The sequence below is a fragment of the Tachyglossus aculeatus genome, chromosome 7 (assembly GCF_015852505.1).
Source record: "Tachyglossus aculeatus isolate mTacAcu1 chromosome 7, mTacAcu1.pri, whole genome shotgun sequence".
NCBI lineage: Eukaryota > Metazoa > Chordata > Mammalia > Monotremata > Tachyglossidae > Tachyglossus > Tachyglossus aculeatus.
The window spans coordinates 39,675,068-39,692,258 of record NC_052072.1 but is presented as its reverse complement, the minus strand read 5'-3'; the positions used below and the strand labels follow the sequence as shown (position 1 = coordinate 39,692,258).

The 17,191-nt window shown below is 42.4% G+C and overlaps 1 protein-coding gene across 1 annotated transcript in view; it reads right to left on the bottom strand.

The window, feature by feature from the left end:
- ATP13A4 (ATPase 13A4) overlaps positions 1-17,191 on the bottom strand; it is a 126,295-nt gene that overhangs the window by 74,880 nt on the left and 34,224 nt on the right. Inside the window, exon 3 of the mRNA XM_038749077.1 lies at positions 958-1,104. Coding sequence (XP_038605005.1) covers positions 958-1,104 — 147 coding nt within the window. The remainder of the gene's footprint in view (positions 1-957; positions 1,105-17,191) is intronic.

Below are 17,191 nucleotides of genomic sequence, written 5' to 3'. Positions count from 1 at the left end.
GCATTGGTCTATCCTGTGGCTATTCATCATTGTTTCACACAAGACTGAAGACAAAATTAGCAGCGTGGCTCAGTGGAAAGAGCACGGGCTTTAGAGTCAGAGGTCATGGGTTCAAATCCCAGCTCTGCCACTTGTCAGCTGTGTGACTTTGGGCAAGTCACTTAACTTCTCTGTGCCTCAGTTACCTCATCTGTAAAATGCGGATTAAGACTATGAGCCCCTCATGGGACAACCTGATCACCTTGTAACCTCCCCAGCACTTAGAACAGTGCTTTGCACACAGTAAGCACTTAATAAATGCCATTAAAAGTTAAAAAAATGTCTGGCCAAACTGGAAACTCTCATGAATGGGCCCAAAAAGTTTCTCTAGACTGTAAGATCATCCTCTAGACTGCTAGCTCATTGTGAGCAAGGGACACTTTCACTATCTCTGTTGTAGTGGACTCTCCCAAGTGCTTTGTACAGTGCCCTGCACATAGCAAGTACTCAATAATTACACCTGATTGTTTGACTCAAAGATGGGGGTCGGTAGCAGCAGTCACAACGGTGATGTCTGCTGAAGAGGAGGAGGAGGATGAAGAGGAAGAAGTCGAGCAGCCTCTCTATTCATCCACTCCCTTTCCTCTTGCTGCAGTGTCACTGCACTTCCTGCTTTGCTGTTGGCATTTTCCAATGCTTAAAAGTGTACCGTAGTATCCTAATTGTCCTTTGATTTTTAATTTGATCTTTACGTGCAAATTTGACTTCCTTCAGATAACTGCATCCCCAGTTGCAATCACCTGAATGAAAGGAGACGATATTAGCTCTGTTTTGCTGATTATGAAGTGGGGAGGGGGAAGGTTTGCTGAATTGCCAACGGTCATGATGTAAGTCATAGCAGTGAGTGAAACCTATAATAAGTGCCTATGTGGAAAAGGTTGAGATGCCTACATAATCTTCAGCTATAATTTGGCTTACCTTTAAATCAGGCTTGATTATGGCTCTATTTATGATGCAGTCTTCATCCATAATGAGTGGGTGGTCAGGGGTGAGACCAGATGAGCTGTTTAAAGCTGACAGGTAAATCCACATCACCTTCTTGCGAGAATAAATTTGAAATTCATCCTGAGAAAATAGATGGGATGAAGCAATCAGCAACAGTTTAATCGGTTCTCACAGCCGTCATTTACAAACGGGTTTGGGGGATTTTCTTGAGATCTTTGTCTAGAGCGGACTGTGGACTTGTTCCAGTTGGTGGATGATATGGAGAGCACCAGAGAATAGATTATCCTTATCTACTGGAGGAAATGGTCGTAACCATTAGCGGTAGGCATTTACCCAAACCACCAGTCTTAACAAGTTCTAGAACTGAGGCAATGATGTCTTCATGGCCCTCTCAAACCTTGGCAGGCCAACAAGACTCTCTCTCTTGGCAGACGATTATTACCATTCCTGTTAAGTGGTATTTTCTCTGCCATTTTCTATTCGGCAAAATTGCTTTTCATCGCAATAATCTTATCAGCGTTGCTATCCTCGTTTTAAAGATGAAGCATAGATAGGGAAAGTAATTTGCCCAAAGGTGCCTAGTAAGGTGATTGCAGCATCAGATTCTTCGTCATCCTTAGGCCCTTCCTGGATTTTGCCTGGTCCCTTATCTACCCTATTTCTCTTGGTCTTGTAGCATCTAGCCCTAAGAGCATCCTGCCACGTAGATACCAGGAAGGGAGATGGTTTTCTGAGTGACGCCGACTTCAGAGATCTATTAGAGGCCAAAGGAGGGCTGCCATCCCATAACAGCAGGGGAAGACTTGCCCAACAATCCCCTTGGTCCTGTTGCACAGAAAGCTGCAGCACTTGAAGATCTGAGAGCAGGAGTCAAGAGGTGCAGGGTGGGGACTCTTGAACGAATGCCAGGGCACCCCTTAAGGATTGAGGTCTGTGGGAGGGGCCTTGTCAGGAAGGGCCACACCTGCTATGATTATTGCTATCTTGGCTGGGGATCGTCTCTACCACACCCGGGGACATTCTAGCCACCCCTGGGTTCACCACAAAATAAAACTAGAGGCAAGAGGACTCAGGAACAGCGAGCAGCTTCTATGACAGGGGTTGGTACTCTTTGTTGAGGACAGCACCATCCCCTCTGGAAAGGGCTCTCCTCCAAGAAGCCTCCCTCCAAGAGGCTTTCCCAGACTAAGCTCTTTATTTCCGCCATCTGCCCTCCCTCTGTGCCAACTTTGCACTTGACTGGGCACCCCTTAAGCACCTTGATACTCACCACAGCCCTATATTACTTATGCATATATCTCTACTAATTCTCTGATCCCTAATCTATTCGACACTCCTTGTGGGCAGGGGTCACATTCATTCAATTGTATTTATTGAGCTCTTACTGTGTGCTGAGCACCACACAAAGCAATTAGGAGAGCACAGTATAACAATAAACAGAAACATTCCCTGCCTAATAATAGTAATATTCAATTGTATTTATTGAGCGCTTACTGTGTGCAGAGCACAGTACTAAGCGCTTGGTAATAGTAATAATAATTATTATGGTATTTGTTAAGCACTTACTAAGTGCAAGGCACTCTACTAAACGCTGGGCTGCATACAAGCAAATCGGGTTGGACAAAGTCCCTGACCCACATGGGGCTCACAGTCTTAATCTCCATTTTACAGAGGAGGTAACTGAGGCCCAGAGAAGTGAAGCAACTTGCCCAAAGTCACACAACAGACACGTGGAGGAGCCGGCATTAGAACCCAGGACCTTCTGACTCATTCAGTCATTCGTTCAATCGTATTTATTGAGCGCTTACTGTGTGCAGAGCATGGTACCCAGGCCCACACTGTCCCCTATACCATGCTGCTTCTCACAATACAATGTTGTAGAGCCTATAATCAGCTCTACCCGCTTTGTTGTACTGTTCTTTCCCAAGCACTCAGTACAGTGTTCATGCAGTAAGTGCTCAGTAAATACCATTGAGTGACCGAAGAAGGTGGCTGGGATCCAAAAGCTTGTGTTCTACAAATGCCTGGAGTCATGATGATGATTTGGATTGTGTCCCCTCTCTTCTCTCCTTACCATCTCCCCAGCTTTTTCTGAACTGTGCAGGCACTAGGAGTCAGGGGTAGCTGTGTTGCAGCTGTAGGATAGGAGGGAAGGTTGACCAGCCAAAAAGGGAAAAGAGGGGGAAGAGACACAGAAAGAAGCCCTTCTTTGTCTTCCCCCACATCTTAGCTCTGCCTCTACTCTGTAATAATACCAATAATACTTATGGTATTCGTTGAGTGCTTACTATATGCCAAGAACTGTTCTAGGCACTGGGGAAGATTCAAGTTAGTCAGGTTGGACCCAATCCCTGTCCCACATAGGGCTCACACTCTTAATCACCATATTGCAGATGAGGTAACTGAGGGCCAGAGAAGTGCAGTGACTTGCCCAAGATCACACAGCAGATATGTGGCGGAGCAGGATTAGAACCCATGACCTTCCCAGGCCTGTGCTCTATCCATTAAGCCATGCTCACAGCCTTCTACTCCAAGGGGACATAGAAGTGGAATGCCTTCAGTTATCTCCTCCAAGTTTAGGGAATTTTAGGGTCCACGGGCCCCAATTGTCCCAGCTCCTGTGCTGTGCCCCCACAGTTATCATGGCCACAGTTGCTATAGAGTATCTGGGAAGACATTTTGTTGACATGAGCCAAGATTTTTATCCCACCAGGTGCCTCCGGATCACCGGTGCCAGGAACTTTCTTGGACTCTGGGGATGAGAGCAGTTTGTGGTGACAGGAACTGTGCCTCCTCCCATCTCTCTCCTTCCCATGCCACTTCCATAACAGACCCGGGAAGGATAGGAGGTGAAGACTGCATTGGTCCATGCGGTGGAAAAGAGTGCAATACTGACTCCTTCTTCACGAAGGAAAAATTAAGGTGTGTATCCTACGCTATAACTATTTTATTTTTATTCGAAAGACTAGTGCTAAATGAGAATAAGAATAATGATGTTAATTGTGTTAATTGTATGCTAAAGCACCGTGCAAAGTGTTGGGGTAGATACACGAGAAATCAATCAGATTTTGTCTCTGTCCCATGTCTGACTTGCAGTCTAAGAGGTAAGGAGAGTAGGTAACTTATCGCCATTTTACAGGTGAGAAAACTGAGGTACAGAGAAGTTACAAGAGATTTTCCCCGGGTCACACAGCAGGCTAAGAACAGAGTTGGGATTAGAGCCAGGGGTTCCTCATCTTCAGCCCCGTGCTCTTTCCATGAGATCATACAGTCTCCGTAGGTGATAGAACTATCCCATCTCCCAAAATATAGGCCTGAATCATCCTCCAACTAGATAACCAATTAGTGGATAATTGCCATTAATTTTGCCTCTCAGCAGAATTCTTATTTAGATCATATAGTTCATATCAAAAGGAAAATATGGTCGCCAGTCATCCAAGCCATGCTTTTATCAGTGATACACAAATTCATTCTCTTCCCTTCTCAGTCTTGTCTTATGCTGTCTAGTCGCTTCCGACCCATAGCGACCCCTCAGACACGTCTCTCTCAGAAGGCCCACTCTCCATCTGCAATCATCCTGGTAGTGTATCCATAGAGTTTTCTTAGTAAAAATCCGGAATTGGTTTACCATTGCCGCCTTTCACACAGTAAACGCGTGTCCACCCTCAACTCTACCCATCTGCCAAGCTAACTCTCTTCCTCTCTTCAAGGCCCTACTTCAAGGCTCACCTCCTCCAGGAGGCCTTCCCAGACTGAGCCCCTTCCTTCCTCTCCCCCTCGTCTCCCTCTCCATCCCCCCCATCTTACCTCCTTCCCTTCCCCACAGCACCTGTATATATGTATATATATTTGTACATATTTATTACTCTATTTATTTATTTTACTTGTACATATCTATTCTATTTATTTTATTTTGTTAGTACGTTTGGTTTTGTTCTCTGTCTCCCCCTTTTAGACTGTGAGCCCACTGTTGGGTAGGGACTGTCTCTATATGTTGCCAACTTGTACTTCCCAAGCACTTAGTACAGTGCTCTGCACACAGTAAACGCTCAATAAATACGATTGATATGTATTGATACGCTCAATAAATACGATTGCCCAGCATGGGTGAGTTTTGACTTGTAGCAGATTGCCTTCCACTCGCTAGCCACTGTCCAAGCTAGGAATGAAATGGGTAGGCCTCTGCTTGACTCTCCCTCCCGTAGCCGAGACTAGTAGAGTACTGGAAATGAGAGGGTCCCTTCTCAGTACCAGAAAGTAAATATGTGCTTTTCAAAAGAGCCGGTGATACCTGCACTTTTGCCCTCGAAGGTAAACAAAAGCAGACCACAAATACGCTTTTTATTAAGAGTCACTATTGAAGAATTCTACTTCAGAATCTTTGCAAAATTTCATTTCAGAAAGCTTAAGGTATACAAAAGAATCTCTTTTGGACGTGACTGTAAGGAACAAGTAAGAAGGAAGCAGATTCTATCTCTTACCTTCCTTAAAACATATCTACTGTGAACAGGACTGCACTTTCTGGAACCTGAAATACCAGCTAGTTAAACAAGTGTGTCAAACAGATGAGGTTTGCAAATTAAATGCCTCAAGCAGATGAGGTTTGAAAGTTAAATACCTCAAGCGGATGAGGTTCTCAAATCAGAATCCAGCTTGTTATTTGGAAGCTTCAGATATTTATTTGCCCTTACTGAGCTTCAAAACGAGACTGCGATATCCCTGAATCAGCTACTAACGGTAGGAAAAAGGAAACTTCTGCGTGGAAGACCATGGGACTCAGAAGTTCAGGGCTACTCTGTTGTACTCTGCCAAGCACTTAGTACAGTGCTCTGCACCACTGATAATGAACTGGTCTCACATGTTTCTGTGCTTGATCTTTATGTCCTTTTGCATGTTTTTGTTATGATTTTGATATGAGCCCACTATTGGGTAGGGACTGTCTCTATATGTTGCCAAATTGTACTTCCCAAGCGCTTAGTACAGTGCTCTGCACACAGTAAGTGCTCAATAAATACGATTGATGATGATGATACGTTGTTGATATGCCACATACTAAGAGATTAAGCCATTCTTCATCAAATTTAAAAGGCCCCAGACTAAAATAGATTCTGATTCTGGTTCAAGGAGCCTTGCCTCGTATGGGTATTTCCAAGTCCTTCCCGTCCCCTAAATGGCCTCTGGGAATGGATGTGAAAAGCCTGGCTGAAACCCTTATAGAACACCCATTACCTGGGCCTGAAGTGGCCTCTAAGGTTCTCTTTTAAAAATAATAATAATAATAATAATAGTATTTGTTGCACACTTACTATGTATCAGGCACTTTACTAAGCACTGGGGTAGATACAAGATAATTAGGTCCCACATAATAATAATAATAATGTTGGCATTTGCTCAGAGTTTACTATGTACTATGCACTGTTCCAAGCGCTGGGGTAGATACAAGGTAATCAGGTTGTCCCACATAGAGCTAACAGTCTTCATCCCCATTTTACAGATGAGGTCACTGAGGCACAGAGAAGTTAAGTGATTTGCCCAAGGTCACACAGCTGGCAAGTGGCAGAGCTGGGATTCGAACCCATGACCTCTGACTCCCAAGCCTGGGCTCTTGGACGACAGCAGAGAAGCAGCATGGTCTAGTTGAAAGGGCATAGGCCTGGGTGTCAGAGGACCTGGGTTCTAATCCCTGTATCTGCTAGTGACCATGGGCAAGTGACTTCTCTGTGCCTCAGTAACCTCAGATGTAAAATGGAGATTCACTCCTACTCCCTCCTATTTCGACTGTGAGCCCCATGTGGGAGAGGAACTGTTTCCTACCTGATTAACTTGTACCTACCCTAGTGCTCAGAATCAATCAATCAATCAATCAATCAATCGTATTTATTGAGCGCTTACTATGTGCAGAGCACTGTACTAAGCGCTTGGGAAGTACAAATTGGAATAGCGCTTGACACCTAGTAAACCCTTGACAAATATAATGATAATGATAAAAATAGGTATTGATAAGTACACTAGCCCTGCAGCATTTATTTACAGAACCTCATATGCTATTATATTTCCTCTATAATTTATTTTAATGTCTGTCTCCTCCTGTAGACTTTAAGCTTCTTGTAGGAAAGAACCATGTCTATCAACTGCTGTACTTTCCCGAACACTTAGTACAGTACTAAGCACACAGTAAGCTCTCAGTAAATACCACTGATTGATTGATTGTCTGAGAGCTCACCTCCTCCAGGAGGCCTTCCCAGACTGAGCCCCTTCCTTCCTCTCCCCCTTGTCCCCCTCTCCATCCCCCCATCTTACCTCCTTCCCTTCCCCACAGCACCTGTATATATGTATATATGTTTGTACATATTTATTACTCTATTTATTTATTTTACTTGTACCTATCTATTCTATTTATTTTATTTTGTTAGTATGTTTGGTTTTGTTCTCTGTCTCCCCCTTTTAGACTGTGAACCCACTGTTGGGTAGGGACTGTCTCTATATGTTGCCAACTTGTACTTCCCAAGCGCTTAGTACAGTGCTCTGCACACAGTAAGCACTCAATAAATACGATTGATGATGATGATGATGATGATGATGATGATGATGATGTGGACTAGACGAGATAAATGAGTCAGTGGAGGAGCCAGGAGTTCAGAAGTGTTTAGTTGTATAGAGGCCAGGGTGTGGTGGAGACTTGGGGAAAAGCTGCTGTAATAATTGTGGTATGAGCCCACTGTTGGGTAGGGACTGTCTCTATATGTTGCCAACTTGTACTTCCCAAGCGCTTAGTACAGTGCTCTGCACACAGTAAGCGCTCAATAAATACGATTGATTAAGTAATAATAATAATGATGCCATTTGTTAAGCGCTTACTATGTGCCAAGTACTGTTCTAAGCGCTGGGGGGAAACAAGGTAATCAGGTTGTCACACAGCAGGTACGTTGCAGAGCTAGAATTAGAACCCAGGTCCTCGGATTTCCAGGCTCGTGCTCTTTTCACAAGGCCACACACTGCTGTATGACAAGGCCCCTAGAATCAGTGATCCCCCTTAGCATTTGAATACATTGAGGACCTTTACTCCCCTGACACCTCAAGGTCAGATCCCTTTTAAGTCATGAGCCTTGTGTTGAATATTTATTTATTTATTTTACTCCTACATATCTATTCTATTGATTTTATTTTGTTAGTATGTTTGGTTTTGTTCTCTGTCTCCCCCTTTTAGACTGTGAGCCCGCTGTTGGGTAGGGACTGTTTCTATATGTTGCCGACTTGTACTTCCCAAGCGCTTAGTACAGTGCTCTGCACACAGTAAGTGCTCAATAAATACGATTGATGATGATGATGATGAATAGGGGCTAGGTCCAATCTGATTACTTTGTATCTTCCCCAGATCAGAAAACAGCATGCAGCCCTTCCTGAGCACTTAAAAATACCATAGCCACCCAAACAAGTAAAATTCATATCTCCTGAATTCCCATTTATTATATCACTACCCTTAGATATCTTAGTTTATTTTGGCAACTCAGACCTCCTCAACAGCAGTATCCATCTGCCTCAGCTTCCAGAATGTCTGGCATCCATTTATATCAATTTTAAAAATATGCTTCTGGTATTTTTCCAGGGCCTAATATAAATTTTCAACATGCATTTCTTTCTACAACACCTTTGTTTACTTTAGATAGAAACCTGTTCTTAAGGGGTGGTTCTGTGGCTGTCCCTATTCATGGCAAAGTGAAATGGAAAATTAAGGTAATTACCTTGACAGTTCAATTCAAAAAACATTTGCCTGAAATACCTGGATAATTGAGACCATAGGGTACTTTCGATCTATATTATCCAGGAAGCGGCGTGGCCTAGTGGAAAGAGGATGATCCTGGGAGTCAGAAGGACGTGGCTTCTAATCCCAGCTTGGCCACATGTCTGCTGTGTGACCTTGGGCAAGTCACTTAACTTATCTGTGCCTCAGTTACCTCATCTGTAAAATGGAGACTGTGAGCCCTATGTAGGACAGGGACTGTGTCTAACCTCATTATCTTGTATCTTCCACCATTTTTTAGTACAATGTCTGGCACATAATAATTGCTAATACCACTGAAATGAAACAAATGAATTTTGTAGGCAATGATCACATCTACTAACTGTTGTATTGTGCTTTCCCAAGCACTCAGTACAATACTCTGCACACTAGAAGAACCAGCAAGGCCTCGTGGTTAAAGCATTAAAGCCTTGGACTCAGAGGAACTGCATTCTAATCCTGGATTTGCCACTTGTCTGCTGTGTGACCTTGGACAAGTCACTTCTCCGTGCTCAGTTACCTCATCTGTAAAATGGGTATTAAGACGATGAGCCCCATGTGGGATATAGATTGTGTCCAATGTAATTATCTTGTATCTACCCCATTTGTTCAGGACAGTGCCTGTCATATACTAAGTGCTTAAGTATATATATATAACTTTTATATATATATATAACTTTTATATATATATATAACTTATATATATATATAACTTTTATATATATATATAACTTTTATATATATATATATATATATATAACTTTTATATATATACATATATATAAAAGTTAAGCGCTTAATAAATGCCAATGAATGATTGAATGTGCCTGGTTCCCCTTTAATTCTCCTTCTACACCCACTCCCTTGGAGAGTTTATTCTCTAGCATGGCTTCGCTACCATCTCTCCCCACCTTTCAAGCCTTATTGAAGGCACACCTCCTCCAAGAGGTCTTCCCTGATTAAGCCCTTCTTTCCTCTTCTCTCATTCCCTTCTGCAATGCCCTGGCTCATGCATAGCACTTTCTGTAATTTATTTATTTATGTTAATGCCTGTCTCCCCCTCCAGACTGTTGAGTTAGTTGTGGACAGGGGAATGTGTCTTCCAACCCAGTTACATTGTACTCTCCCAAGCACTTTGTAGAGTGCTTTGCACACAGTAGGCACTCAGTAAATATGATTGATTGAAACAGATGTGTTCTCTTAGCTCAGTGACAGAGGGAGCAGCAGGAATAAGGAAGGCCTGACCACAAAGAATGGAGAAGAGAAGAGTGGGGTAGCATATGTTGCTGATTTGTACTTCCCAAGCGCTTAGTACAGCGCTCTGCGCACAGTAAGTGCTCAGTAAATACAATTGAATGAATGAATGCATTTGGAAATGAGGGAAAGGAAATGTAAATTTCCCAGGAAAAATGGAATTTTTGTGGCCTAATGATATTAAAAACATTTTGTAAGGCTGATTAGTAAAGAATGAGTGTGGGGGACAAAGTTGGGGGACAAAGAAGGGGGAAACAAATAGAGTGGGGCTTGGAAGCCACAAGCAGGCTTCAAAAAACTATGAGAATTGTGGGATTGTTTAGGGAGAAGTCAACCTGCTAGATTGTAAACTCCTGGAGGACAGAGATGTTCTCTACTCATTCTGTCATACTCTCCCAAGCACTTAAAACAGCACTCTGCACAGAGCAAGCATTCCATAAATACTGTTGATCACCTGATTGATGATGGGAATGTTATGAAAAAAGGACAACGGTCCAATGGCAGCAAAATCATCAAAAATAAGGAAAAGCAATGCATTTTTATTGAACATTTAAATGTCATTTAGTTTTATGAAATACTTTTTAGCAGATGGTTTTTATAAAAAACAAAAGGGAGAAAAACTTCAAAGAACTACGGTATCAACTCCAGTAGTCCGGTAGTCTGGACTTCAATCCACATGGAGTCTCTCAGAGCAGAGACTGATCAGAAACCGGGGATTCATTCAATTCATTCATTCAATCGTATTTATTGAGAGCTTAGTGCATGCACTAAGGAAGTACAAGTCGGCAACATATAGAGATGGTCCCTACCCAACAACGGGCTCACAGTCTAGATGAGCAAGGAAGGCCTGTTCCATAAACTATGAAAGTAAAAACAGGAAGTTTTACCCTCATAGCCAGAAATCCAATGTCAGTGGTGCCTATGTTGATTATCAAGCGATCAAGCATTGGTATTGATTGAGTGCTTACTGTGTGCAGAGAACAATACTAAATGCTTGGAAGCATATAATGAAGTTGGTAATCTCCTTGTGGGCATCTTCCAACTCAATCATTTTGTACTCTCCCAAGTACTTGCTATTTTGCTCTGCATGCAGTAAATGCTCAATAAATATGATTGATTTTTAGGTAGATATAATGATAATACTAATAACGGTATGTATTTAGCGCTTACTATGTGCCAAGCACTTTACTACGTGGTGGGATGGTTACAAGCAAATAGGGTTGGATTCAGTCCCTGTCCCACGTGGGGCTCACGGTCTTGATCCCCATTTTCCAGATGAGGCCCCGAGAACTGAAGTGACTTGCTCAAGGTCACACAGCAGACGTGTGATCGAGATACGGTCTCTGTCTTCAAGGAGAGTACTTAGATTCTGCACCTACAATCTCTGCGGCCCAAACTCTTCCAAATGTGAAGCCTTAAATCCTAACAGTCATCTGTTAAAGTCTAAATCTCACATCATGTGACAAGCGTAACAATATGAAAAATACCTTGTCGTTCTCATCATGTGACAAGCTTAACAATATGAATAATACCTTGTCGTGAGCTACACACTACAGCGTGAACTGGAAATATTAAATGAATATTTAATTTATTTGTACATATCTATTCTATTTATTTTATTTTGTTAGTATGTTTGGTTTTGTTCTCTGCCTCCCCCTTTTAGACTGTGAGCCCACTGTTGGGTAGGGACTGTCTCTATATGTTGCCAATTTGTACTTCCCAAGCGCTTAGTACAGTGCTCTGCACATAGTAAGCGCTCAATAAATACGATTGATGATGATGATGATGATGATGATGAAAGATAGGCAATATTTTTGTAGGTTACAGTAAAGCAAAGTCACAAAAATAATCCAATTACCTAGGACATAACACCGTGCTATAATAATTGCTTAAAATTCAAATGGACAGGAATAATGAACAAAATGCTATTAAAATTTGAAAATAAAAATATAATTACAGCATCCCTTATCCTTTTGAAAAATCTGACTCTTGGAGTTATTTAATTTGGGAAAGGGAGCAGAAAATGATTTGGGTATTATAGACTTTCTGTTCAATATGGACTTTTTTTGGTGGAAGTGATTTTGTTAATCAGAATCTGTGATAATGATCAGTAATCTTTTCACCATGGGGTTGATGATAAATACCAAATGCTGATTTTACACATGAAAAAGAGATATTCGGTACTTTTACTGATAAACATCTTTCAGGCCTCATTAATGGATTCTTCACAGCCCAGCTATTGTAGTAGAATCAAATAAAATGCTCCTTCCAAAATAGTGTCATTTTAATGAAAATAACCTAGTAGGGAACTTTTAAGCTATCAGTGCCCAAAGCATATTTTTACCTAAAGCTCCGATAATAAGAATTCTAGAAATAATTGAGTCCTCCTCTAATTACATAAAGGCTAATTTAGAAAGTCATTTATTTGGAGAGTATTTGGCATAGCAAATCCATTGAAAATGACACAGGAGAGCAGGTAATTAAAAATTAAAGCTGAAATAAAGATTAAAAAGGCCAGATTAAACTTGGTGCATGCTGTTCTGATTAGTCGAAGGGGGAGAGTGGGGAACCTCGGTAGATTTTTCTGGGTTGTAACTGGAGGAGCTGGTTGGATAGAGCTCAGTTCTGCAGTCTTCTAAGGGGCAAAGCTTCCATTAGCATCAACATCTTTAAAGTGTTTCCAGAATTCATGCTATATACCGAGAAGGCCCTGTCTACATTAATAATAATAATAATAATAATAATAACATTTATTAAGCGCTTACTCTGTGCAAAGCACTGTTCTACATTAGAGGAGTGTATCAGATTCCCAAAATACGTGTGACACTGTAGAATTATTTTGCTTCTGTTAGAAGCCCAGCATCATCATTCCAGACACTGGCATCTTGTGGCCCAGTGAAAACTGTCCCTCTGAAGTGAAAATAAAGCCTCTGGGCATATTCCAGTTCTGAAGGGATATAGTGTTGACTAAATGGATGCCATTAAAATGAAAGCCAAGGTGACATGCTCAACTCATGGCTGGCACAGTGACTACCTAATCAATCAATCAATCAATCAATCAGTGCAGCAACGCTTAGTGGATAGAGTACCGGCCTGCGAGTCGGAAGGATCTGGATTCTAGCACCAGCTCCTCTACTTGTCTGCTGTGTGACCTTAGGCAAGTCACTTTACTTTTCTGTACCTCTGTTACCTCATCTGTAAAATAGGGAGTAAGATCGTGAGCCCCATGTGGGACAGGGATCGTGTCCATCCAGATTATTTGTATCTACCCCAGCGCTTAGCACAGTGCCTGCCACATAGTAAGTGCTTAATAACTACAACAGTTATTAGTTACCTCATCTGTAAAATGGGGATGATGACTGTAAGCCCCACGTGGGACAACCTGATCACCTTGTATCCCCCCCAGCGCTTAGAACAGTGCTATGCACATAGTAAGCGCTTAACAAATGCCACCATTACTATTATTATTATTATTTATTGGGCAGTTACTATGTGCAGAGCACTGTACTAAGTGCTTGGGAGCCTACAATACAAGGGAATTAGCTGACCTGTTCCCTGCCTGTAACAAACTTACAGTAAAACTGTCAGCAACTCCGAGATAATAATAATAATAATGGCATTTATTAAGCGCTTGCTATGTGCAAAGCACTGTTCTAAGCGCTGGGAAGGTTACAAGGTGATCAGGTTGTCCCATGAGGGGCTCGCAGTCTTAATTCCCATTTTACAGATGAGGTAACTGAGGCACAGAGAAGTTAAGTGACTTGCCCAAAGTCACGCAGCTGACAAATGGTGGAGCGGGATTTGAACCCATAACCTCTGACTCCAAAGCCCATGCTATTTCCACTGAGCCACGCTGCTTCTCTAAATAATAATAATAATAATAATAATGATGGTATCTGTTAAGCCCTTACTATGTGCCAAGTACTGTACAAGATTTTGGGCCCACTCCAGGACTACACTCCTGACAGGTCCTATCCTGCCTTCCGTCTCTTCTTCTCTCCCTGACTGCAATCTTCAACTGCTAACTTTCCTTCCCCACTGCTTTAAAGTATTTCCACATATCCCCTGTCCTATTAAATCCCTCTCTGGACCCCATCACCCCATCTCCCTCCTACCATTCCTCTCCAAACTCCTTGAGCAAACTGTCTACACTTGTTGCCTCCAATTGCTCTCCTCCAAATCTCTCCTCGACCACCTGCAATCTGGCTTCCGGCCCTTCCACTTCATGGAAACAGCCTTCTTTAAGGTGGTGGTGGTAAAGACTTATTGGATAATATCTGGAAAGCCTCCTTGATTCTGAATAAATTAGGAACCTCCTATTATGTACTGTGACAGCCAGATCAGGGTTATTGGATAACATCTGGAAAGCCTCCTTTCAATCTGTATAAATTATGGACTTCCTACTAGGTAGTGTCCTAGCCAGGTCTGGGGTCCGGAACTAACAGCAGATCTTCAGATTCAAGGAGTGTTGCACTGACCAGTTGCACATCTTAGAAAAAAGAGCAAAGCTAATGTGATGGCTTTGAGGCCCACCCCAATGCTTGGATTTCTTTGTCAGCTCAGCACAACCAGATTGACGGGCCCACTCTGGAGTAGTTTTAGAGAAAGTCCAAGGGCTTTAACTGGTGGGCAGCTACTGGCCAAATCTACTGGCCACTACTGCATCCTAATCCTGCTTGGCCTTTCGTCTGCCTTCGAAAATGTAGACCACTCCCTTCTCCTAGAAACATTGTCTAACCTTGGTTTCGCCGATACTGTCCTCTCCTGGTTTTCCTTCTATCTCTCTGACAGCTCCTTCTCAATCTCTTTCGCAGGCTCTCCCTTGGCCTCCCACCTTCTAAATGGGAGGCTTCCTCAAAGTTCAGTTCTGGGTCCCTTTCTGTTCTCCATCTGACTCCCTTGGAGAACTCATTTGTTCCCACGGCTTCAACTACTGTCTCTACACAGATGATTCCCAAGTCTGTCACTCCAGCCCTGACCTCTCCCCTTCTCTACAATCTCTCATTTCCTCTCTTTCATTTCCTCTGTCTTTTGGGACAGTTCTCTTGCATGGTCCTCTGACGCCTCACTAAACATGTGCAAAACAGAACTCCACCTCTTCCCACTCAAATCCCATCCTTCCCATGACTTTCCTATCACTGTAGACAGCACTGTCATCCTTTCTGTCTGAAAAGTCCATGACCTTGGCATTATACTAACTCCTTTCTCTCATTTCACCCACACATTCAATCTGTCATGAAATCCTGTTGATTCTACCTTCACAATTTCTCTAGGATCTGGCCTTTCTTTTTTTTTTTCCTTTGGTATTTGTTAGGCACTATGTACCGGGCACTGTATTAAGTGCTGGGATAGATACAAACTAATCAGTTTGGATACAGTCCATGTCCCACGGGGCTCACAATCTTAATGACCATTTTACAGATGAGGTAACAAGGGCACAGATAAGTAAAGTGACTTACCCAAGGACATACAGCAGACAAGTTGTGGAACTGAAATTAGAACCCCGGACCTTCTGACTTCCAGGTGGACTGACTCCTGCTGGACCACCTCCATGGAGTATAATGATGAGGAATATCACTTTTTCCATGTCATCTTCCCGATTTTACTCACCTTGAATATGTGCCTATCTAGGGTCCATCCTCTAGACTTTAAGCTCTTTGTGGGCAGGGAGCATGTCTACCATTTGTTATGTTGTACTCTCCCAAGTGTTTAGTACAGTGTTCTGCACACATTAAGATCTTAATAAATAGGATTGATTGATTGCTGGATCCAGTTATAATCTACTGAACCCATGCAGGAGGGATAGTGACAGCATAAGCGAGGAAGAGGATTAAGAAGGCAGTCAGCCTTAAGGAGCTGAAGGAATGAGCAGCAATGGTCCATAGGGTGGTTAATTCTCTTCCTCCTTCTTGGACAATGTGCAGGTAGAGTGTACTACCCAAGAGAACATTCAAGTATTTGTCTTGCAGTGATAAGGTAGATGAACTTTCTACATTTTTCTGGTGGCTATGTAGGGAACAACCGCACTTACATTGTACCACTATGATGGCCCCAGTTCCAAGAATACTTGCTCTGAATTCAATTTTTTATGGTATTTGTTAAGCACTTACTCTGAGCCAAGCATCGTACTAAGGACTGGGGTAGATACAAAGTTACCAGATTGGACACAGTCCATGTCCCTCATGGGGCTCAGAGTCTAAATCTCCATTTTACAGATGAGGTACCTGAGACACCGAGAAGTCGAGTGACTTGCCTGAGATCACACAGCAAACAAGTGGCTAGTGATTGGAACCCAATAGGCCATGCTGCTTCCCATTAATGGTCAGATATCTTGGGACTTCGATCTGGTCTAAAGTGTTGTTATAGTTCTAGTAATAATAATAACAATAATAATCATAGTAATAGTGGCATTTGTTAAGTGCTTACTATGCACGAAGCACTGTTCTAAGCACTGGGGGGGATACAAGGTGATCAGGTTGTCCCACGTGGGGCTCACAGTCTTAATTCCCATTTTGCAAGCGAGGTAACTGAGGCTCAGAAAAGTTAAGTGACTTGCCCAGAGTCACACAGCTGACAATCAATCAATCAATCGTATTTATTGAGCGCTTACTGTGTGCAGAGCACTGTACTAAGCGCTTGGGAAGTACAAGTTGGCAACATATAGAGACAGTCCCTACCCAACAGTGGGCTCACAGTCTAAAAGACAATGGCAGAATGGGATTTGAACCCATGACCTCTGACTCCCAAGCCCTGAGCATGAGTTAATTGAGGCCTTTCAGGGTTTCCTCAACAGTTCATAATGGGGAGAACATACTTCTTCCTCTTTAAGATATCACATTCCCCTGATATAAGGAAAATACCAGGTCAATCATTCAATCAATTAGTGGTATTCACTGAGCATTTGCTGTGTGCAGAGCACTGTACAAAGTGCATGGGAGAATACAACAGAGTTCGTAGACACATTTGCTGCCCACAACGAGCTTGCAGGCTAGAGGATGAGCTTACAGTCTAGGCCGGCAAATAATTAATAATACAATCACACTGTAGTACTGAGAATAATAATAATAATAATCATATGCATACTAAAAGAGTCAAATGAAGTACTGTCCAACATATCCAGACTTAAGGAAATCAATGTATACCAAATTTGAAATGGAATACATCATTTTTTGT